Source organism: Plutella xylostella, chromosome 17 (assembly GCF_932276165.1).
Source record: "Plutella xylostella chromosome 17, ilPluXylo3.1, whole genome shotgun sequence".
In the NCBI taxonomy this organism is placed as follows: Eukaryota; Metazoa; Arthropoda; class Insecta; order Lepidoptera; family Plutellidae; genus Plutella; species Plutella xylostella.
This window is the reverse complement of record NC_063997.1, coordinates 6099972-6125206: the sequence shown is the minus strand read 5'-3', so window position 1 is coordinate 6125206 and position 25235 is coordinate 6099972. Positions and strand designations below refer to the sequence as shown.

Sequence of the window (25235 nt, the reverse complement as noted above, 5' to 3'; positions counted from 1 at the left end):
GGAGCGGAGCGTTTACGACACAGTTCAAACATGTTCCTATATGACATATTTATGTGTCAGTTCACCGAGAATGTATGACACATCACATTATATAGTCAATATTTCAAAAACTACTTGTCTCCTTAATGTGGGGTTGGAGGGGTAGGTTCCCGTTCCCCCCACACACCCCGCAACCCTTATTTCCATTGACGCTAATGAAAATTTTTACCCTTATTGTCACTATACAATATATATTATGGCCTCTAATATACCTACTCTAAGGGCCTCTAGCAGTTTATTACATTGTACATGAGTATACTATTTATTTTATTTATTATTCTGAAATAATTAAATTTCAGAATAATAACATTTTACTCTGTGATCACGTTATGTCGATCATATCGATGTCATATCAAATGTCAATGTCATAATACCAAACCATCAAAGTCAACAACTCAACGTCAAACCAAAATCAAATAAAAAATTGTTTAGGTTAGAAGCTAAAAGCGGTCGATGGATTTTAATAAAATCCTTTAAAATGTTACGATTCTGCCTAAAAAATAGTTTAACACCAACCAGCCCAATCCTGAAAAGTTGCTTCGGCAAAGAAGTTACATCACAATGGAGTGTTACTGGTGTCACAAAATATACTAACCTAACTCGGCATTTTGCTTCAAAAACTAATGAAAATAGTAAATTAGAGCGAATATACTATGGCATTCTTACACCACAAATAAAAGGTGTAAAAGTGTTTTCATTGTCATCTAGTGTACTGGGTCTTTTTGCCCAACCTATCATACTAAGAGAAGCTAGTAATATAGGCAGTACCTCTCTAATTGTGGCTATGTGCACCGTGGTTGGATTCTTCACATTTGTTACTCCTCTGATGCTACACTTCATCACTAAGAAATATGTGACAGAAATTCATTATGATCCAGACACATCTATTTATAAAGCAACAACAATAAGCTTTTTCTTAATGTCAAAACAGGTAACAAATTAAACTCAAATATCTTAATTCAATATTATGCTATCAAAGGCCTTCATTGATCAAAATCTAACTATATATTTTTACTTCTAAATATACGTACATAATGATGTTGATTCTGAAGGCAGAAATTCTAATTTTAACGCTGTCAAATTAAAAAATTTGCTAGCATAAAATGACATTTACGGAAACAATCATAGAGTCGAATTTTAAACAAAGAAATTAAGGTTTTGACATCGCTAAATTTAAAATTTCTGCCTTCAGAATCGACATCAATATGGATCTAATACCATTTAGAAGACTAACATTAAAGAATGGAAATAGGTGGAAACTAACATGTTAAACTTGTTTTTTTTTTCAGTTATCATTTAAAACAGATGATGTGGAAGTTCCAGACGTGCCGGGCATGTTCACTACTATGAAAGCTAAAGGAGTCCCCCTGTTCATTGAGGCCCGGCACTTCAACAACCCCCTACATTATGCTAAAATTATGGGCTACGACAAACCTATGGACTTCAAACTGGGAACAGAAATAGACGAAACTGAAAATAAAGTTAAATAGTTTTTGTAAATTATTTATGTAAATATGTTTAAGTTGTAGTTATTTATAGTTTATAAAATCTCTAAAATCAATACTCAAGCATTTTGATTTTTTATGTGATTTAAATGTTCTAGGTATAAAAAATATTATATTACCTATGAATAGAATAGAATAGAATACTCTTTATTTTGCACAATTAAAGAAAACATTACAAATTCACAACTTATATGTTTTGTTATAAATATGGTTTATCAAAATAATTTGGTTGCTACATAAAATAGTGTTGCCAAGATGTACATTTCCAAATCAATAACATAAGTACCTACTTACCTAACATCTGTTTTGTCTTTCCTCAGCAAGGACTTTGTACAAAGTCCTTGTTCTTCAGAAGGATGAGCATTAGGAATGAAAATTAAAATATTGCAGTAAATATTAAAATATTTTTATTTAATTTCATCTTAAAATTACATCTATTATATATCTAAAAATATAGTTTACTCTCAGTTTAGTCTTAATATATTCTCATAATTATTAGAGATACTAATATATTATAGGTATCTAATAGTTAAATTCCAGAAATGTTATTATGAAAAAAACATGACTAGATTGCATACATAAATAGTTAAAATTTCTTTACATTTCATAGTGATAAATATTAAAGCCTAAAATAAAAAGTATTAATATAAGCTGCGAGGGTAAATAAAAATTGCCACATTAAATGCACCAAAACTTAACAATTCAATGGAATGTTATTCGCCGTAACATGATACTTAATTAAATCTACATAATATTGATATATAATTATCTTGGTTACAAAAATTTTGTGACCTATATTCTTTCTACTTAGTCTTTGACTTTACTCTTTATCAACTAGCCTAAGGTTGGTTGTTGCTTTGCGATTCTTGCGAACTATTCAACTATGACTTATCTTTATATGATACTAGCTGTTCCCGCGCGCTTCGCTTCGCCTTAAAAAGTTTTCCCGTGGGAATTCCGGGATAAAAAGTAGCCTATGTTCTTTCCCAGGGTCTAGACCGTATGTATACCAAATTTCGTTCAAATCCGTTCAGTAGTTTTGGCGTGAAAGAGTAACAGACAGACAGACACAGTTACTTTCGCATTTATAATATTAGTTAGGATTCGTCGTAAAACAACATAAACTAAAAACAAATGACAAATACCCTTCCTTCCCAAGGGATTTTCAATCAGTACAGTTTTATTTATTGTTATTTTCAGGTAGATAAGCATTATTTTCATGTAGTAATTTAGAATATTCAGAATTTATAGTAAGTATGTAATAAATATGTACCTAATAAATTTTATGGGCCTTTTCTTTTAAAACACCCAACACCGAAGTTGCCTCGACTGAAATCCATTTTTATTTACAGTAATGTACGTTATACATTTAAATATCCTACGGATAAACTTGACCACCTTTCGAGCTGTACGTAAGCTCCTCGAAAATTACACGATCACAATCACAGATAACAGACAACAAAAGCGCGCCAAAAGCCACGACTGTTAATTCCAAATTTGAATCACACCCTTTTCGAACACTAGAATCTATGGTCGTCGATCTCAACGATCGGCATGTGAACCTCATTTCAGTCGTAGTGCAGCGTGTTATCGGCCAGTGAGTGTGTGGCGGGGCTTGTCTTGTCTATGGCCTCTAGAGCTGCGGCGCGCGCGCGGGCCCGCCCCGCCCACTCCACGCGGCAGAACGCGCCCGTGCCCAGGGTTGCCAAGACTGCTAGGATGCTCAGTTGCACGGAGAGTAGCGCCTTCGATGAGTAGAAGAAGCATGCTGCTGCCGCCAGAGACTGGAGAGGAGAAATAATCAAATCAAATTCATTTACTTCGAGCATGGCTCATAATCTATCAAATTCATTTACTTCGAGCATGGCTCATAATCACACAACATCAAAAATAATATAATAATAATAATGCATATTAGTAGCGCTGCAGTTTAAATGTCGTTAGGACCATGTTGATGTATCTTTTAAAATACCCAGTAGGTAATAAACTGCAAACTAATTACACGTCTTATATACCTACGAAGTGCGAGTGAGGTTGGTTCTCACCCTCTCAACTCACCCCGATCTACTTAGTCCATACTTCGCCTAAACTTCTCCAAAAGTCTTACTTTTAACATAATATCTAAACAAACAGTGCCAACATTTACCTGAGTAAACTTGAACAGGGCGAAGGCGGACGTGCTATTATCCGAGTAATTCCCTCCCAGTATCGAGTATATCTGCGTGTTGAAGCACGCGTCTCCAAACCCTAGCAGGAAGCTGCAAGTCATGGCCAGCGCTGGCGAGGGGTCGATGTACGAGACGGCGGTGGTGTCGCCGAACGGGGCTTCAGTTGGTAAGTTGATGAAGATGAGGAAGAAGCTGACGAGGTGGATGACGTAGCCCATGATCACGATCGGGTCGCGGCCCCAGCGGGTTGTTTTTGAGCCGAGTATCCCGAATAGGGCTCCTCCTGGAAATGGGGAAATGTTTATGGTTACTTTTAAATTGAATCTATCTTCTTCTTTCGATACATTATATATATATTATATACTTCGGGTCGCCTTGTGCTTATATACTTACGGGTGGGGTTGAATGGAAACTACGGAATGTTAATTGTAGGTACATGTCCCAGTATTGAAAAGGTTTTCCGATATTTTTTATGTGTTTACTGATTTTGAATGAATCACATTTTTTTTGTTATTTTGTAACTACCATGTTAAATTACCTACCTGCTTTTATTTATCGATTGTAATGTAAAAAAATATTAAATAAGTATAGTTACTTTGAGTGAGCGATATCCTAATAAAGGGCACCAATACAAATTAAGGGCACAAATACAAAGAACCCATCAGCTACATCCAATCCAATTAATATCAGTTATAAATAAACAACTTCATCTTACCCAGCACCTCCCCCATGCCTATGAACACGCCGGACAGCCCGACCAGCTGCTTGGCGTTGTCCCCCATCGCCAGCGTGAACCCGATGCTGGGGCTGTACACGCCGCTGAAGAACGACAGCTCCACGCCTGGTGGAGGAAATATGTGGTTTAGTGGTTATGACCTTTTAGTCTCGAGGCCGGCTTTTTGATCCGTAGTTTAACTCAACCATGGTCGTAAATGGCAACCATTACAGTTGTCGAAATACAGGATAAGAAGAGCACCTATGAAAGCATAGGTGCTCATCCGGAAGTATGTCACAGAGCTTTTCGGATGGGATTCTTTGGGATGACAGCTAGTGTCAAATCAAAATAATAAAAAATCATAATCATTATATCTTATAGTGCCACAATCTTTTCTGTTCCGGTGACAGCATCGCTGTATTCGAATCCAGTGTGGCCTTCGATAAAATTTTGCCTATTTGTGGTTTAAAAGACAATGCATTTCTGCTATTACTTATTGTTATAATTTGGTACATTCATAAGTATAGATAAATAAAAATAAAGGGGCAATCGTAAATGAAAGAGGATATAATAAAATATCAAAGGACATTGGGCGTTTTCTAAGGAAAATTTGTCCAAAGCGAACAAAAATAGAATTAGTTCTGATGAATAGGAGATTACATCGAAATTACAATGGTATAGGTACCTACTATGTCTGTGGATTAAATAACTAAATATGTGGGGACATCTCACACACGGCCATCCGACCCCAAGCTAGGAAGAACCTGTGTTATGGGTGTCGGACAGCTGATATATCTACACAAATACATAGATAGATAGATACTAAATATAAATATCAACACCCAAGACCCGAGTACAAATATTTGTCTTTAAACAAATATCTGCCCCAGCCGGGAATCGAACCCGGGACCTTCGGCATAGCAGTCAGGGCCACTAACCACTACGCCATTCGACCGTCTAAAGTGGGAATAACGAGATAGATAGACTTAAAAAAACGATAAAGTTTAAATTTATCATTTATTTATTATGAACACTTTATAAAGTAACAAAAACAACAGCATAACATTTAAAAGAAACAGATTATGTACAAAGGCTTATTGGTAAAAAGCATTTTTTTCCAGCCAACCCTTGTTAGGTTGGGAGAAGATGTAATTAACGCTTTTATGCAGAAGTTTTCTTAAAACCTCACGGCTGCCTTTGAAATCAATATCTTCTCTTAGAATGTTAAGCAGTTTGGGAATGCTAGGAATCTCCTTTTTCACCGAGTAAAATTCCTGAACTTTTCATCTTATGACACCAAGATCAAAATCATCAACTTCAATCCTTCCCTTTGTTCTGTTTTTGTTTCTTTTCTTCCCGGGAGTAGAAATCTTTTCACCTGTCTCCTCAGCATGTTTCATTTCTTTAACTATTTTTCTAACCAATCTGTCACTCACACCTGTAATCAAATAAAAATAAAGATTATAATATACTTTTCATCACGACCCATCCCGTCCCCACTGCTGAGGCACGGGTCTCTCGGGAAATATTGATAAAATTCCACGTGAGTAAGTATATGGGATATGGGTAAAATTATTCGTCATATTTGGCAACACTAACCTGTAGCCGCTGCAACTCGTTCTTCCAATTTTTCAAACGGAATTAAAGGCGCCTTATTACGTTTTTCTTCTTGCATAAAAGCGTATACATCTAATATAACTTTTCTTGCATCACTTTTCAACGCTTTTGGCATTATTTGAACCAGAAAACCACAAAATAAATTAAATTATGTAGCGTCAGCCTCTTTGCAGAAATTGACAAATCAAATGGATTTTCTCTTGTTTTTCACAATGACGTTGTTAGTTCCACAGTCGACCACCGGAACAGATAAGATTGTGGCACTATACTCGAACTCACTACCTCAGTAAGATAGTTAGTTGATAGCTCTTTCCTGAACCTCTTTATATATTATGTTTATTTATATATTCATAACTTATATATAGTTACGTATTTTATATTATATTTGGTAATTATTATTAAGTGACTTGTTTTAATTTTGTAGTAATAGTGTTGTTTTCTTTTTGCACACCTTATAATAAAATTCTCTTGCACCTCCTGTGGGTTGACTGGTAGAAAATGCTTGTAGCATTAAGTCCACCCTTTGTACACTTATTTTTATATTTGTGCAATAAAGGATTAAATAAATAAATATTTCGACGACTGTAGTAAAAAACCAACCAAATTCATATCCAGCTGTCATGCTTGTTCTGCAGTGGATTATTTAGTAGCCGTTTGTAGGTATGTTTTACTAAAATTATTTTTATTCAAATCTTTTCCATGTTGTGTATTCTTGAAGACCAACAAACTATTTCTTTCTTTCTAAATCTCAGTTGCAGATAACTGTTTATTGCAGACATAAACAACTAATTGCATAACTCTGATCTGCAAAGCCGTTTTTTTAAACATGTAAGTAAAATCAATGATTACCGGTATAAATGAAGGTGGCGCTGAGCAGGATCATCTCCTTGGTCATGAAGAGCCGGCACGCGCCGCGGAACGCGTCCATCGCGCTCTCCGGCTCGCTCACCACCTCCACCTGAATACAACATTAATCACGGATTAAGTTAGGTATGTTTCTGAATCTTAAGAGACACATTTCACATTTAGACCTGACAAAATGAGAAGACATTTGCTTACCGGATATTTAGGTAAAGTTAGTATATTAGTCTGGCTAAAAAGTAAGGGAAGGGAGCGGGCCATCAACAGCTCCGGCACCTGTCAGGACATCAGGGAGGGGTGAAGGGGTCTCACCACCCCGAGGCGACTCTCCTTGTGAGTACTGTGGCTATACGCTGCAGCGGCTAGATTATTAGTATTGGTAGATTAGTATTATTATTATTTCGTTTATTTTCCAAAAACACTGGGCCATGGATCCCTGATGTCAGACTGCCGTGTGACTGAAGGTATAGTGCCTGTAGTTTATGAACTAGTCGTCAGGAGCTACAGGTCACTATATAATTCGTTAATTATCACTATAATTTATAATATCAAGTAGTTTAGAAAACGGGTTACCTGTCCGCGTCGATGTGAGACTTGCCTTGGAACTAATAAGAAACCCGATACCGCATACCCCGCGCTCACCTTTAGGGACCAGCAGAAAACCAGCGCTGTGGCTTTATTGTCCACGGCACATGCTGAGCTGGTTTCTTTTTGACGCTTTGGCTAGCCACCATTGTTTGTTTCGTTTTACTTTGTTTGTTTGCGTTGTATTATTTTCTGTATTTTGTTGTTTCGTATCATTTTCTGTTTTTGTTGTTGTGTGTCAAATAAATGTTTTCTTTCTTTACCTTAGCATCGTCAATAGCCGGCGCGCGTCGTGTGGGCCTCAGCAGCAGCAGGAACACTATGCCCACGGCGCACACGGCCGTGAGCACTCCGAACACCACGTTCCGAGTGTCCACGTCGATGTGCGACTTGCCTTGGAACTTGATGAACACGAACAGGTTGCCGAAGAATAAGCTGGAATAGGGAAGTTTGAGGGTTATTTACTATACAGCGTGTTGCAAAAAGGGTATACTAAGCCGAAAGGGGGTGACTCAGGGGGTCATTCTGAACAACGTTTGTTCTACGAGTTTTTGAAATTCGAGTAGATAAATAGTCGAAGGCTAAGAAACATGAACCATGTCAGAGTGACAATGCTGAGTCCGGAGAGTCAAGTCAGTTTCTTTGCCCCAGACACAGGGTACAAACAAGGTGTGAATTACATCCTCTCGAAATTAGTAATCATGAAATAAGCCAATTCCAACCCTTCAAGACAATTAACTGGGGTTGATAGGTAGCTAAATCCATGAAACTCGGACTCGGGTATGGCTAATCCGCTAAAACATAACATTTATCTAACACTAGACATGTACTGATAGATAACTACGAACTAGGGCATGCAATACCGGAACAATTTTCAATACCGGTATTGAGTTCCGGTATTACAACTCAATACCGGGATCCCGGTATTAATACCGGTATTAGACTTCCTTGTCATAAATGGCATATACTGTGTTTAAAGGTCGTAAACGTCAAAATAAAACAATAAAATGCAATCATATTCTGTATTTTGCTGTAGATTTTTACGAGAATTAAGTTTAAGAGTTAAAATTTTAGAATAAATTATTTTTTTACATCCGGTGTCGGTGTACGCTTGGTCAACAGTAGATTTCTAGCAGCCGATAACTGCATTAAACGGTTGGGAACAAGTGCGCTTTCACAGTATATAGGAACACAAGGCTAACTTAATCTTAATCGCTTTATTTATAGGCGAAAAAAGTCCAATTCCGGTATTGCTTCAATACCGGTATTAACTTTCAATACCGGTACTGAAAAAAGCGGGAATTTTGTCCGGAATACCGGTATTTCGGATACCGGTATTACGGTATTGCATGCCCTACTACGAACGTGCACATTATGACGAACCACAACGCAAAAGTAGCATCAATACATTTTATATGAAGATAGGTATACATATCTAAATATATTTCACGCCGTGTATAGTGTTTTATATTTTATGCATTTAAGGATCGTATTCGTATCGTATCATTTGATATTATTGTTGACTCAATAATGTGTTTACCAGTTGCAACAATAAATTAAACGGACTAAAGAGGTTAATAGCTTTAGCATACTTGTATTCGGGCCATACAACCTTATAAACTTGATAATATCCTCAATAATACATATTATAATATTTAATATACAAAATATACATGGCAACATACAAACACACAGCGATATATATACAGCAGATAGGTCAACCCGAATGCGTTTATCTTTTGGATACAAACGTCAAACTTATAACACTACTCAATTTTACCACGGAGTTATACCCTAGTCTATAGCTCTTTATTCTCACTGAAAGAAAGGCCAATAAGAAGTCACATTATTTATAACATTCGTAAAATTTTAGCTTACGACCATTTATTTAAATATATTTTACGACTAATAACTCGCATTCAGCACCAACTCCCAGCTCACCTGCACTGCAGCATCGCCCAAAAAATTCCCGAGTTCCTCGAGATGGTCTCCGCGTCGCTGTTGAGCGTGAGGTAATTCCCCTGGCCGGTCCAGATGGCGGCCGCGCCGGCGCCAATCAGCACGCTCGCCACGTAGAGAAGCCACGTCTTGGGGAACAGGAATGTCACTATGAAGAACCTGTGGAGGATGTTGGGGTTAGTGGGTGGAAATTGTAGATGTAGGTAAGTATAAAGAGTCATTTTGATTATTATTGTTATAAACATCAAAAACTATTAAACCGATTTCGTGAATTGTTTCACCGTTAAAAAGCTACCATATTATCTCGCAAAGAGATAGGCAAAAAATCCACGGGAATCCCTTTAAAGAAGACGTAAAGCTTGCGCGGACTAGTTCGTAATTTTTATTTTCATGTCGAACGACCCTTTCTAGCTAGGTACTTTTAATAAGTACTTTGGTAATTTCATATTTGTTCGATAAAACATGGTCACAGAGTATCAACAATGCTACTGAGAGCGGTCAAGATTTTCTGCCGCCGACTGTACCTGGCTACAACTGCAGAATAACAATTAATTACGGAATCGAATAGAACTCACGGAGACGGAAGTCAGAAAGTTATAAGGAAAAAGGACTGTCGACGTAAAGATAAACTATTTGCAGTTTCCTCATAGCCAATAAAATATAACTGCATTTCAGTGTCCATAATAAAGACGAATAGTATGCTCTACAATGATTTTAATGACAAATACTTATGTAAGTACAAACATACATGACTTGTGCCTACTAGTTATTGTTCTGTACTACTAGTACCTAGGTCCTCAGCCCGGGTAGGTAAGTAATTTACTAGGCAGGATATTTTAAATATTACATACAAAAAATCTGCTTTTAGAGCTAAGTATAATTAAAACCGCTGTTTTGTTTACTTCAGCAGGTACTACGTATCGGAAATACCGACGTAGATGTGTACATATAAGTAGATACAAGCTAGGTTCTGTTAACACAGTGTGACATTGGGACCAAATCACTTTCTCTACATAGTCTGAATACCTAATATGTACGTATACGTGGTTATCTAGTAGAGGCGGACATGTGCGACCTAGGGGTGTGTAAACAAAGCAAAATAAACGGTGCAGTGAACGCAGGGCCTTCACTCGAGAAATTGTTCGTGAAGGTCGCAGACGAAATATACGCACGCCGCATAGGTGGGTGGGACTGCAAACTATAATAAGTAAGTACTTACTTTAAAAATAATTACTTACTAATAAGTATTAGGTAGGTATAAGTACTCAGTCAAGTATTATTGTATATTTTCCATAGTTCCAACTTGGTTCAAAATAGATAAAAATTATTTAAAATGTTTCATTTTCACAAAGTTTTCTTAAAGATTATAGAGTTATTTTAGTAAGGGGCCGTCCATTAATCACGTGAGGTCGTTTTTCTAATTTTTTGACCCCCCCCTCCCCCCTGGTGATATTTGGTGAGGTTTGGGACCACCCCCCCCTCCCCCCACCTGGATCACGTGTATTTTTTGGAAGTCTATGTAAAGGCTATTTTTTACTAGAAATTTTTTTTTTCAAAAATTAAAATCAATAATTGAAAATTAAATTTACCGCTGGGAGTCGTTGCTTAGCAACGACGGGCGAGTCAATCAAGGTCATACTTACTACGATTCGTTCAAATTTTTGCGCCGTTCAAAATTTCGGTTAAGAAATACCTACCGCTTTTTGAGAAAAAATAATACACGTGATGTCTAACGAGACCCCCCCCTCCCCCCTCGTGATGTTTCGTGAGGTTTTCCGTACCCCCCCCCCCCCCCCCCCCCCCCCTTTGAGCCTTACGTGATTAATGGACGGCCCCTAACCCTATTATCGTTGTTACCATCTTTATTATTATTGTCCTAATGTTCATGTATTATCGTCATCAACTCGTCACATCCACGAGTTTGATCTAACGTCTAACAGTTATCCTTGGAAAGGGCCATGTTTCCATTTCCTTCCAAAAGCACGTAGGTACATAATAATATTTGCTACAATTTTCGGCTTTTCCCTATTTGCATCATTAACCTTATCCTTGTCAATCTATGGTAATGCGAGAGTCTGTGCGTTGGTGAAGGAATATACCGGTAGCCTTGGACCCTAATGTGAAGGTTTGTGGAACTGGATATGCTACCAACTAGTTTCCAAGTGTATACTTTATGGACCACACCTACAAACATTGAATGGCTAGCATGCCTGCCTACTGACTGAATAATAGATTCTAAGTAAAAATGGATTGTTTTCGTTGGAGAACGATTCATTCTGAAATACGTAAGTATCTCAACTTGAAATATCGGTTATTACGTAACGTACAATAGCCAAGTTATGGATATAGGTACATATATTTGATTTTCACCGCAAGGTCCGATATTCATACGATTTGTGTAAGCCGATAAAAAACCTACATAAAACGAAAAAAGTAAAAGCCTTTATTTGTGTAACTTTAAAACACACGCAGTAAAATCGGTTTTATTATCGATTTGTCTGATACGGGCCATCGGTGTTGGGCAATCGCACCGAATTGAAGGCGAAATCTTCAATTAAGTACCTACTACCTATAATGTATAGTTGGAACACTTGGATATCACTACAATACCGGATTTGGTAGATTCATTCTTAAGTAATTTAATCGATTAACTGCATCGAATGGTATCGTTTGGTTCGAGAAGAAAGTTTTTTAGAACATCTCGAAATCTAGTACTGAGTACTTTTACAAACACAGTATAATTTTGTCCTAGCTCTAGAAATGCAGTTTTAACTCTACGTTTATTCTTTAACCGGCAGATTTGCAGCACCGCGTCAGATATAGTAATCTCAATTTACATAATAATACATCACTCCTACAAGAGAAAGTCCCCGCCTCTGCTAAGAAAGAGATGAAAACACTGTGAAATCTCTCCAATTCGCTAAGCGCGAATCAAACTGGTCGGTGGCTGAGGAAACCTGCTGCATATTTTAGCAAATTATAAATGGTATAACACATTAAATAACTCTTACGTTTCCACGTTTTAGTACAAATGTACGATTATGTTGTTAGTTAGGAGAGCTATTCGTGTTCAAAGCATAAAATAAGTAAGTAGTTAACCTAGGTAGGTAAGTACCTATTGTTTTTCAATAAATAATAAGATCATTACCTAAGTACATTTTGCTATCATAATAACACATTCCCATAATATTGATAGACTGTAAGGCCTGCAACCTATGCCAGCCAGATGAATAGGTAAGGGTTCCGTGAGGGTGCGTTGCTACACGCCCATTTCAACAAAGTTTTATATCACATCCTATTGCAGTCTTTCAGGCTCATCCATGACCCAATGTCAAATATAACACGACCTTTGCACAACAGTATGCGTTACTAAAAACCAATCGATCACCTTATTTACAGTACGTATGCAACTACATCAAAAACAGTAAATACATGCCAATACTTACAGATAAGTCAATCCACCAATGATCATGGCCCCCCGCGGCCCTGTGAAGGTGATGACGGAGGGGGCCAGCCAGTTGCAGAGCCCGAGGGTGGCGTAGATGATGGCCAGCGACGTGTAGCCATCACCCGAGAACGACGGGTCATCTTGCGAGATGCTGTCGAGAATCGTTTTCTGTAAACAAACGCGCACTGATTAGGCGAATCCTTGGTGCGATTCGCGAAGGCGCGAGATCAAGGCGACTTGGCTGATAATCCGGTGACATTTGGTTTAGTTTGCAACATAGTATGTAGTTTGTTGTATGTGGGTATCATCCTCTAGTGTAGCCCATTAAATATGCGGAAGCATGCCTTGAAAACACAACATCGATCGTTCATACTTCGGTATTATGCTACTCTCTTATGTTAATCAGAATTCCTATTAGATAACCTATGTTTCGCCTAGTCAAGTTGTTTCGCTTATCCCTAACCGCGTAGTTCAATATAATAAATCATAATATTATAAGTAATCAGATAAATTAAAACTACTTACAAAACAAATGCAGGACAATAGGAAATAAACTAGTAAGTATCTAGGTAGGCACTATTATTTCATAGTTGTTAAATATTTCATTAGCTATCATTGGTCCATCTGAGACGAGACAAAACTGGAGATCTTGACCATGACCGCTGATGTTAAATAACCAAATTAATTTATATCTAGCAGGTCACGCGTGTTTCAATGTCGACGACATCGTTCCGATACAATATATGGGAAGTGTAAGTATTAAAATAATTTATTGGACAAATATATTCAGCTGTTTAAGGTTAGGGCAGTAATTCTTAAAGCGGGGTTAGCGGGCGCCAACGCATATGCAAAAACTGGAAAATCCGTTACAAGGCACACAGCCATGTCAGAAATAAAATAAAATAATTTATACGTGTTTGTGGATTTACTGATTTGACCGGTTTACAAATCCCGATACTTTATAGGCGTGTCGGTGTATAAAAATATAAAATTGCATCCAAGTTATGAAACCAAGCACGTGGGTGTCAGATACACAACTGTATTCAGAGTGATTCGGCGATTCTACAGCAATATTTAATACGTAGAGCATTGCTGTATGGGTAAGAAAAGCTGTTCTGAATCAAATATTGTCTTCTTCATCAGCCTATACCAAAGCTGGAAGTAGGTCTCTCTCAAAGGACGCAACTGGATGCGATCTATAGCTGTCCGCATCCAATCATTACCAGCCGCCTTTTGGAAGTCGTCACCCCATTTAGCCGGAGCGCGTCCAACACTACTTCTCCACTCAAGAAAATGTTTACAAAATATTTTCTTTGCTTTGAAAACGCAGAGTTATCCTAAATATTGCTCGTAAGTAAAAAAAATGCATAATGCCCAAAAATGCCATCCATGTTTCAACATGGTATCAGCATTGTTTTACTGTTTTTTTATTAGTTAAGTAAAATATTGTGAAAACCGGTAGGTATAGTATCAAAAGTGGTTCTCGTTTAATAAGAGGTAGGTAAAACCACGATGACCATGTATGGACAGAATTTTGAAAGTAGTTACTTACTAAAAGAAAGCTTTTTAAACAAACAACAAACATCTCAATTTAATCAGATAAGTACCAATCATTAATGATCATCTGTATACATAGTTTCATTGAAATGTTTGTTGACTTCGGTGATAATAAATGATAGATATTCTTTATCAATATTAGGTGAGCCATTGAAAAAAGTGTCAAGTTCTGTAAATCTCTTGACCTAAATAGATGTAAATCCTTGATGTAATCAGCAGTTGTTTAGAGTCAATGACAAATATTAATATAATTCTGAAGATCATAACTATTTGTTTTTGTATCGACAAGATAAGAGAAAATAAACACCTAACACGGTGACTGATGTTACCTGATTTATTTAGACAGCATTCAAATATATAATTTTTAACATCACGCTTAAATGCCAAAGTTCGTAAGGTTGTTAGTTTTTCACGGAAATGCTGATGAACGGATTTAGAAGAAATTTTACAGTACAGCTTACACATGGGATATCAAGATTTTCCCAGGATTCCCACAAAATGATAACATTGTTTTTCTGAATAGTTATTGAAGTTAATGCTTTGGCAGTTCAAGTCAGAAACAGGACTCTCCAACTATAAATATAATTTTTATTTTTATTTATTATAAAGTACTTATTATTTACGTGATAAGCAGGGACACTTTTGAATAGCTACGCCTACTTTTGAGCGAGTTTAGGATAGCTCCGATGCCTACTAAATAGAGGACGAGGCCCGATGACACTATTCTGGCACATCCAACTAAATTTTAAATATATCATTTATTAGCCCTAGCCAATAAACGAACTGTAGTTTTTCAGCCTAACACTCAAATTAGCTTAGCTAAACACTTCACTATACATTCTTTTTTTTCAGATTTAAATGACGTTAAAACTGTTGAGGTTGTCATATTGAGTGTAAGTACATATTTTTCAATTTGCACATTCATTACACAATCTCGTAAGTGACTGCTAGTCGTGTTACCGAATGGTTTAATTTAATATTTATGTAACCTGTCATGAAGTAGGTGAATCGCATACTTTTTCTTTGTTAGCCGAAGCCGATGATGGTAAAAAACATCTATGAGTGGTTTAACCGGGTTCCGCTCATCTCGCCTAATCTTAATTGCCCTAAACTCGTTTCGCATAACTCGTAAGGTCTAAACTTTTTTAGTAGAATCATCACTTCGCCAAGAATTATGTGGCATAAGACTCGTTTCGCATAAAAATCTTTTGGCACAAACTTGAAACACCTAAGTCTCATTTGCTCAAATTGTTCATATTGGTATGATTTTGTTTCTCCTAATATTATTTTAATAAATACTATATTAAGTATGTTGTAAATGAACAAATTGGGGTATTTTTCTCCTACATCCCGAAATCACGATATTGAATGATCAAAACATCGAAAGTGAATGACCATTATAATTATTACAAACGCCATTATACCACATGGGATCGAAACCTAAAGATAGGTGCGACCACGAGCAAAGCGAGGAGGAGCGTGTTAGGTGTACATTTTCGTCAAAAGCAAAGCGGAGCGGAGCGTTTCCTACATAGCGGCCACAATACAAGGCACCAGTTTGCGCTATGGGAGACGCTCCATCAAAGTTAAAGCCAAACAAATTATATTAGTTTGTATAACGTATGCCATAGCATTATTAGGCTATTCAAGATTTGGCCATACCATTACTAGGCTAAACAAGATTATGCGAAATAACTTTTTACTAAACGAGATCTATGCCATACGATTTTCGGCGAAACGAGACTTTGACTAAACGTTACTATGCAATATGAGATTGGGCAAATAAATCTTAGGCCAAAAAAGGTAGAACCGGTTTAACCTGTACTTACTAATATGATTATCTTTAGTAAGTACAGTCGGCTTCATAATGAGCTGTACACTTTTATACCTTGTCAAACTCACAAACCAATTTAAACAAGACAAGGAACAAAAGTGTATTGCTACTTAGGCAGTGGCGGATTTACCTATAGGCCAAAAAGGCCAGTGCCTAGGGCGGCATAGTTTCGAGGGGCGGCAAATTTAGCAAATTTTTTTAACAGTTTTTTTTATACTTAATTGTACTGGCACAACTGTACATAGTCCATATATAAATAAGCGATTAATAAACGCACTGTAATATATACTGAGGTATACTTTTGTATTTATGTGACCATAAAATTTTAAATATTCTAATAGCGTTTCAATAAAAATAAAAAATAAAACTCGTAACACAGGATCTTCGGAGCCTAGCACGAGCACCATCTCTCCACAACTTCGTGTACCTAATATTGTTTTATTACCATGTAGATCGGCTCGTTTCCGAGTTAGAGAAATGGCAAAAGGCCTACCACACGAGTTAAACGAGAAGTTCTCTTTTCCAACTAAAATTAGTGAATTGTTACCATCGACCCTAACGGAAAAAGACATTTCGTTGGAAAAAAAATTATCCTAATAATTTAGAATCTTATTTAGTTAAGGAATGCTTACACTTTCAATGCCACGTTTCTTCTGAAAGAATTTCGATAAAACCAGATTCTGGATTATTACAAAGTCTATCTTTTTTACTGCAAAAACATAATTTGGAGCATATTTATCAAAACTTTTAACAAAACTGATATAGCGTTTCGCATGACACTGTGCACACCGGTGACAATTTTTCTTGCTTAAAACGGGGTAAATACTATCTAAGAAAAGCTAATAATCTATTTTGTGCATAGTCAGAACTCATGAAAAAGATTTGATATGACAGTATACTTAATTGATAATTTTGCAAAATTAAAATCGACGAAGAAAATAAGTACTTAATGTAAAATTATTTAAACTTATTGTCTGACATCATTAACTAATTGTTACATAATTTTAATAGAAATTGATTGTATTGTTTTTAAACTGTTAAGTGCAATAAACATATTTAACAAAAACAATGTTTGGTTAGAGTTATTAGGGTTAGAGAATCAGCCTTTACAGAAGTTTTAAGTTTTTAGAGCGCTTTAAAGTCGGGTTTTTTTTTGTTTTGACTTTAACAATCTATATACATATATAAACTTGTTAGGTCAAAATTAAACTTTCAGTACATAGCGGGTTGCAAAAATAATCTAGTCAATGACAGCAATATATAATTAAGTTCACGATCATCTAATAACAGGATTTAACTATTGAATTTCAAAAGTCAGTAGGGGCGGCAAAAATTGAATGGCCTACTGGCTGCAAATTTGTAAATCCGCCACTGTACTTAGGTATGCAGCTGACCGTACCTATCGTATTAAGTACCTATGTAATTCTGTTGGCGTAATGTTTACTAAACATAAATTATGAAAATTTTGGGACATATACATACATATTTGATTTAGCAGATGGAACCTCTCTACTGAATCTCTCTACTCTTGCTGCATGTTTACTATTGTGTAAGTAAATTTACAAAATGAATAAGTTCCTATAACCCTATCAGGTATTTATTAGTCTAATTATTCGACCTACTAAGGTATCAATCAAAGTTGTTTGTAATCAACTAATCACCGGTACAAGATGCTTAAGGGGATCCCTAAAGCTAAAATGCTAAAGTCGGCTTGATATACTTGATTAGATTGGAAAAACGGTGGCTTCTATCACATTGATAAAAATATATTTTGTAGCAGAGGGTATACTGAACATGTTAGTTGCTTATAAATTGGTGCAGGATTATAATAAGTATGTTAAAAAAAAATGCAAACACACCATGTCTTTTGCCATTTTTTGACTTATTATGAAAAAACCCTCGAAATCAGAGGGCCCATTTTCATGGAATCTTATATGTATGTGTAGGTAATTAAATTCTTAACAAAGTTACCTTAAAGAGTTGGATTTAATGGACCAGAAGTCAACTTTTTTTGCAAAAAACTAATAAATTCCGGTTTAAAAATGATGACACCGTGACAGATTTCAGATTTCTTCAGTCGTCGCCCTGGTGGCGGCCTGTTAGGAGCGATACCCACGCCATTTTATTTTTTATCAAATATTTCACAAAAACTGATTAAATCAACAAATTATGACTACAAGTATTATTATACATATGCATTTGCTATGGAAAGTTAATTTTCTAATCATTTTAGATGCAGAAAAGCCGAAAATTCTTAGAAAACATTTTGCCTTTTCGATTTGTTTACATTTTTTACTATAGAGTTACAGATGCATAGATAAAGGTAAACATTGCACATAATGACACTTATTAGATTCTCCGAATAAGAACTATACGGTCAATGCAGTATGCCAAAGCGCGAGCCTGTTTATATTCTGAGGGGTAATTTATTTTATTTTAACGGTTGTGTATGGTAGGTAAGCTACACAATATACAGGGAGTTGAAAAGTAAGTTCATAATTTGTTTTATTTGAAACCAAAAACCGTAGTTAATTAAAAATATATATATCTTAAGATGTGGTAGTCTGTACACTACAGGTTGTTAAAAATAAGTAAGTATTTTTAAAAATTGAAGATCTAAAATTTACATAATTTTTTAAATCTATTTAACAAGCTTTGCAAAAAAGCGGTTAAGTGCGACTGTATCTCGCCATGAAAAAAATGAAATGTTTACTGTAGCTTTGAATTTTATGCGTTACAAGTGGAATAAAATACCGCATAATATTATGTACAACTATGTAAGAGCCTAGTTTTTAAAAAAAACTCATAAGAAAATATTAAATACACAGGTTTTTTAACCCCTGAAGGAAATAGAGGGGTGTTATAAGTTTAAAGTAAGGGCTGAATTTTTTTTTTAAATTAGGGTGATAGGTAATGTATATTTTTAATGATTTTTTCAAATAGATAAATGTTATACCATTTTTAAATTGCCATAAAATTACCTATAATTATAGTTATAGAAAAGGGCAGGGCTACCAGTGCCCATTCGCCACTGCAACCTAAAAGATCTATAAATTATGACTCCCCATGCCGAGTCTCACTCTACAGGCCCAGGTCTTTTATAAACCTGATATTACCTATACAGGATGTTGCAAAAAGGGTATACTGTGCCGAAAGGGTTTGACTCAGGGGTTATTCTGAACAACTTTTGTTCTCCAAGTTTTGGAAATTCTCGAAAAATAAATTCGGTCTCTATACAGAGGTGGATGAAACTCCATACAGAGGTTGGCCCTATCTGATAAAGGTATTATTATTAAAGTAGTACAAATTTAATTATTCCAATATTATTATTATATTCGCCATGTATACTAACACTAGCTCTTAAGAATAAATTGTACATACTAACAACTATGGATCTTGTTAATCTGAAATAAATAAATTGAATTGAATTGAATAGTAAAAAGTCACGTGATCGAATAAGTTTCTATGTAAAAGGTTTTGTTACGTGAATTTTCAAAATTGTAGAAGAAAAGTCGATCAGAATGGCACCTAAATCCACTTTTGGCTAAGCTTTATACCCTTTTTTCAATACCTTGTATAAAATATCGTCAGCGTCACCTTAGATCGTAATCATCGTAACTCCTCGTGACCAAATTTTAGAGGAGACAAAAATACTGTTTTATTTGTAGTTCTAGTTGGCATACTACCCACCTAAAGCTTTTTTTAACTAGCCTAAAAATGATTTGTTTAGACAGTCTATCTTCCTGTTCAACCGCAGCCTGAGTGCCAGTGACTCAATGGCTGAAAGGAGGCCATTAGTGCTCCTAAATAAATAAAGCAGGCCTGTAGATTATCTTTCAGTGTACCGACACATCTGATTGCTGTAAGAGCCTGATAAGCTCTTCGAACGAGTCATACCTCTGTGGTGGTACGGTTTCGACCTTTCGGACAGTCAGTTTGGCATCCGAAATGCGGATTCGAATAGTGGGTACAATACTTTGCGTTCGTTCACTGTCGGAGCAGGATAAGAACCACGGGTGAGTTGTTGCGCTGGCTGTTTGCTTAAAAATAGTAACCGCGTTCAACTCTATCCCCTAGAGGGCGAACCTTTAGGGCGGCTCTTGTATACCATCACTTGTCTTCTTATCTGCAGAAAATTGACAGAGGTCATACGTGTCTAACAAGTACATTAAGGATGCGAAAAGAGAGGGTTTGTTTTCACTGAAGAAGTTCAGTTGCGGAGTTCCACAGCGGTAGGTCTTGGACCCCTCTGCTGTGGAACTTGGCATACAACGCGGTCCTGCAAATCAAGCTCGCAAACGGCGTTAGCACAGTGCATTTTTCTAATGTCACACAGGTCGTGAGGTAGGCTGAGAGCCTCCTTCGGGGATGACATCCCAATGATTCATTACGAAAAAATTGCTGCAGCTGTGCTCGCCATGCAGTGCATGGGCTACTTCCGAATCTGGGGGGCTGTTGCAAAGGAGTCCGTTGCCTCTATACGGTACGGGTTCCGTGCGATCTATGATCCTTCCGGGAGCACCTGTCTTGTCAAGTCGAAGAGAATGGCTCGTATTCGACGCAACCTGCAGTACTGGTGGGATTGGTTGGAGGACAGGACAGCAGGAAGCTGCAGCAGCCGTCAAGCTGTGATTCGACGCATAGATGCAAAAAAAAGTTGAAAGTAACTTCATGTTAATAAAATATTAGATCTTAATTTAACAACATAACATTGCAAAAAAAAATTAACATTGTTGAGTATGTTATTGTAATTTACTAAAGTAGTAATAAAAACAAAGGCTTATTGCATAGTTTTCGTTCACGTTCGCCTACATCGCACGTTGTATATGAGAATAAAGGGTATAATTACTAAGTTTTCTTGTTTAAAAATCACGGTTTGGGGTTTAGAGGAAAACAAATGGTAAAATGCGGAATACAGTTTTTTTTTTTCGAAAACATGTGAATTCAAAAAACGTTTCTATTGACACCAAAGAGTACTTTTCGCCGAGAAAAGTGGAGTTACAATGTTTGCGATCTAAAGTGATGATAGAACTAGAACTTATTTTTTCAGTTCACCTGCTGTTGAGTGAAATCGTAATTAGGTAAATGACTCCTTGACATGAAAATAACTTTTTTTTTATAATCGTTATAACAAAACCGTTTTTTTTAATAGAGCAATATTTGTAAGTGTACTTACAGTGAGCAAAAGAGCGCAGCAAGGTGTAAATTTTTTGGTTTTTAAGAAACAAAAATATTATTTCTATCATATACCAAATACACATAAGTACTTAAAAAAAAAATACACACTCTCGCCTTGTACTAATGTACTCCCTTGCGGGGGTACTTACATGTTATTATTTTTCTGGTGACCTCCCCATATCCCTTTGCCAGCTACGTAACCTTTTGTGGCACCCTGTATATGAAGAGTTCTGCAAACTACTGTTCTGCTTTTGAAACACCAAAAAAAAACAGGGCGTCTAACTAAAAGGTCACGTGACCAAAAAAAAATTATATGAAGAAGCGTTTTTTTCATGAATATAAAAAATTACGTAGGATAAAAGTTTTTCAGAGTGACGCCTGAGTAACGCCCTTTCGGCTAACTATACTTTTTTTATTACACGGGGGCAGAGTTTAATACAACACCCTGAACTATTAAACTCTGATAATATTTTCGCGATTTTTTTACATTCTTATTTCATTTCCTGGCTTAGAAATAACATCAATAACATGCTGCACACGTAGGTTTCGGCATAGTATTAAACCCTTTTTGCAACAACCTGTATAAATATCGGCACGGGTACGACTTTATATATATATAATTAATTATTAAATATTAAAAATACTTTCAAAGAAAAATAAATATTTTCGTATCACAAAACAATATTACTTACTTAGTATATTTTTAACAAAGTGGCATGTCTTCACTTTTATGTTTTCGAGTACTATGTTAAAATTTCATGTCATTGTCCGTAGAACGCCCCGCATACCTCAACCCCCCCTCACTAGATTTGACAGATTCTGATTTTCTTCCAGCTTTAGTGACAGCCTTAAGCAATACGCTTACGACATGAACACCTACTACTAGCCGCGCGGGTTTAGTGATAAGATCGTTATTATTATAAAGGTAGGTACTTTCGATTAACCATATTGTGATATGAGGTACCATCTCATATTAAAATACACCCTTAACCTAATGCTTAATTTTTAAACGTATGAGTCTACACAGGTTTTGTAAGTTATCCCTACTTTAAAGAATGAGATAGTTAGAGTAAGTTGCTGCAGTTACCTAACACCAAAGCTCTATAAACGTTCAGATTTATTACAGTGCATAAATTGGCATTCTACACGAAGATGCGAATCGTATTCACCATACTCTACGAAGAATATATTCAAGGCGGAAATGGCTTTAGAATGCAGTTTACGCTTGCACTTTGCAGAGCATTTAAATTTAAACCAGTATAGGAGTAGTAAATACAGCAAGGGGAAGAGTATAGTACAAACAATTCATCTTGCTAGTAAAGTACTTGGGTACTTATGCATGTTTTGAACATAATAAGCAGAGTTTTAGGTAAGACTACGGTATACATTAGGTATATCTACCTACTTACATTTAGAACTTAGCAGGACATTTTTGTATGACCTATTTCGCGAAAAATCGTATCTTTTTTTAATACTAGCTTACTAAGATCTTGGTGTTTCTCTTTAACAGTTTGGTAATAGGCTGTTCTTTATATACAGTTGTATTTAAAGTCGTAATACTGAAACCTCAATTAACTTCATAGTTGTACCAAAAGTTGCTATGTATAGGAAACACCAGAGTTGAATCAAAGCTAAGCAATAGGTATCTACCTACTATAATTTATTCTACTCGTGTTTTCTCGTACCGTTAAACGTACAATGCAGTATTCTGTGGGGTTATAAAAGTGGTAAATTGGTATTGCTAAGCACTTAATTCGAAACTGCATCAGTTTTTATTGTATAGCATAACTAATTCTAAGCTCCATTTTAGCTAACTACCGGGCGGCTTATTTTGAAATTATTACTTGACTTTTTTGCCCCATTCTACATATTCCGTTCAAAGACAAGGGCACTTTCCAAACATAAAGCTCAAATAAACAACCCACATATTTTCCTCACTTTAATGTGGTAAAATGTGTAATGTGGTGGACTAGGCCTTAATACCCTTCCTCATTGGAAGGAGACCCGTGCCCCAGCAGTGCGCGTAGCGTAGCGTAATGAGTCGTGATGATGATGATGATAACTTATAACTAACCGAACTTAAGAAATATTTATTATTGCAATCTACTTTACTCGACGTCAACAATAATAATACGTGAAAATTATTTTCTGAAAGAAAATAATTTAAGTTTTAGATTGAAATAAATGAATAGGTAATAATTAATCTTTGTTTTATTCCCAAAACCAACTTTTACTAGGTGTCAGTGGTAAAACCTAGCATTTACCAATTTCTAATGGTAAAAGCCCGAAAAAAATGACCCATTTTCACAAATCCTTACATTTACCAACTCATGTTGGTAAATCCTAAGATTTACTGGTAAATCCTAGGATTTACCGTTGTTCAGGCTTTTACAGTAACATATATTTAAAATCAAATAAAAATCCATCCTTTCACAGCAGTCCAGTAAACTCACTATACTCAAAAACTATAGTTATAAATATTATTCTCCTAATTAAAAAGATAAGAATTACTTCCTGTACTAAGATTAGAACTCAAACATCATGAACTGGCTGTTAAATTATTTAATTAAGAACTATTATATTTCCAAAACATATAAGAAAATTATAAAAAAACCAAGAATACTTGGTACAATTCAAGAAAAACTAGTAACTATATTGACAATACTATGGGTATGGAACCCATAGTTGTACTTAAAATAAATAAATATTCATATGAAACGAAATTATCAGACACCAGTAAAGTTGTAGATTATAATATTATAGGTATTTACTTTGAAGAGTTCATACAAATAAATTAGTTGTGTGACATACCTCTATGTTTCCCATCGTCTGGAACGCCGTGAATACAAACATAAACCCAAACCCCAGTAAAATAACGTTAGCAAATCTTCGCTCCATTGTGTATTTTTTATAGAACCACAATTAATTAAATCGCGAATATTAAATTCTCATACGAACGTGACAGGTTTCGTATCCGTTCGAATGCCTCAACCGCAATGTTGTGTTTGATATGATCAAACAATGTTATTGATACTTTCTATTCTAGTCGACTCCCTCCACCTCCACTAGAGCCCACTGCAACATTTACAATGAAACTGTATGCGACGGTCGTCGACGCAGTAAGTGCGTCAGAAAGGATAATAACGTGGTAGATTGTAAAAAACCAACGGCTATCCCCTCGAACCACTTTGAATATTGCAAATTTTACTCATTTCACAAAAAAACTATACTTTTTCATTTTCAAAACACTTTTGATCACTGTTTTGATTTCTGTTTTGGCCTGATTTGACGTTTTGAGCAATAAAGATTCTGTCAATGTCAAACTGTCTGATGTGTCATTAAAAATCTGTCAAAAGTGTCAAATATAGCACAATAACATGGTCAAGGTGAAATTAAAATCTTATCTGTGTAGTGGCGGTGAAGTGTGCGGTTCACACACTTCACCGCCTCACCGCGTGATTTCACATAGTAAAGGCGCCGACACATTAGCGGACGCGGTTTACGGACGCGGCTGTCAGCCGCGACTGATTATCGACTGAGATCGCTCTCGGACGTCTGAATGCTGAACGACAAAGACGTCCGAGAGCGATCTGGCACGAACTGTCCCAAAAGACCGTGCACACTATCAGTCGCGGCTGACAGCCGCGTCCGTTAGCCGCCTACTCTAGTGTGTCGGCACCTTAAGCGTTTTTAGGGTTCCGTAGCCAAAATGGCAAAAACGGAACCCTTATAGTTTCGTCATGTCCGTCTGTCCGTCTGTCCGTCTGTC

The 25235-nt window shown here is 36.2% G+C and overlaps 2 protein-coding genes across 2 annotated transcripts; one reads left to right on the top strand and one right to left on the bottom strand.

The window, feature by feature from the left end:
• The first annotated feature begins 433 nt into the window (after positions 1 to 433).
• Positions 434 to 1602, top strand: LOC105381180 (transmembrane protein 70 homolog, mitochondrial). Its single transcript, XM_011550862.3, has 2 exons — positions 434 to 970; positions 1329 to 1602. Exons 1-2 carry the CDS (start codon positions 518 to 520, stop codon positions 1527 to 1529), a joined length of 654 nt encoding a protein of 217 aa, XP_011549164.3. The 5' UTR covers positions 434 to 517; the 3' UTR covers positions 1530 to 1602.
• Positions 1603 to 2657: 1055 nt separating this feature from the next.
• Positions 2658 to 24739, bottom strand: LOC105381179 (UNC93-like protein MFSD11). The gene is made up of 8 exons (XM_011550860.3): positions 24278 to 24739; positions 12896 to 13065; positions 9432 to 9608; positions 7754 to 7925; positions 6894 to 7002; positions 4428 to 4553; positions 3691 to 3995; positions 2658 to 3328 (listed from the first exon to the last, which is right to left on the bottom strand). Exons 1-8 carry the CDS (start codon positions 24362 to 24364, stop codon positions 3113 to 3115), a joined length of 1362 nt encoding a protein of 453 aa, XP_011549162.3. The 5' UTR covers positions 24365 to 24739; the 3' UTR covers positions 2658 to 3112.
• Between the last annotated feature and the right edge of the window lie 496 nt (positions 24740 to 25235).

Coding starts and splice junctions, on each gene's coding strand:
- LOC105381180 (XM_011550862.3), top strand. CDS start 518: ATGTTACGATTCTGCCTAAAAAATAGTTTAACACCAACCAGCCCAATC. Junction 971..1,328: donor TTTTCTTAATGTCAAAACAG/GTAACAAATTAA, acceptor TTTTTTTTTCAG/TTATCATTTAAAACAGATGA.
- LOC105381179 (XM_011550860.3), bottom strand. CDS start 24,364: ATGGAGCGAAGATTTGCTAACGTTATTTTACTGGGGTTTGGGTTTATG. Junction 13,066..24,277: donor AGACGATGGGAAACATAGAG/GTATGTCACACA, acceptor GTTTGTTTACAG/AAAACGATTCTCGACAGCAT. Junction 9,609..12,895: donor ATTGGTGGATTGACTTATCT/GTAAGTATTGGC, acceptor CATCCTCCACAG/GTTCTTCATAGTGACATTCC.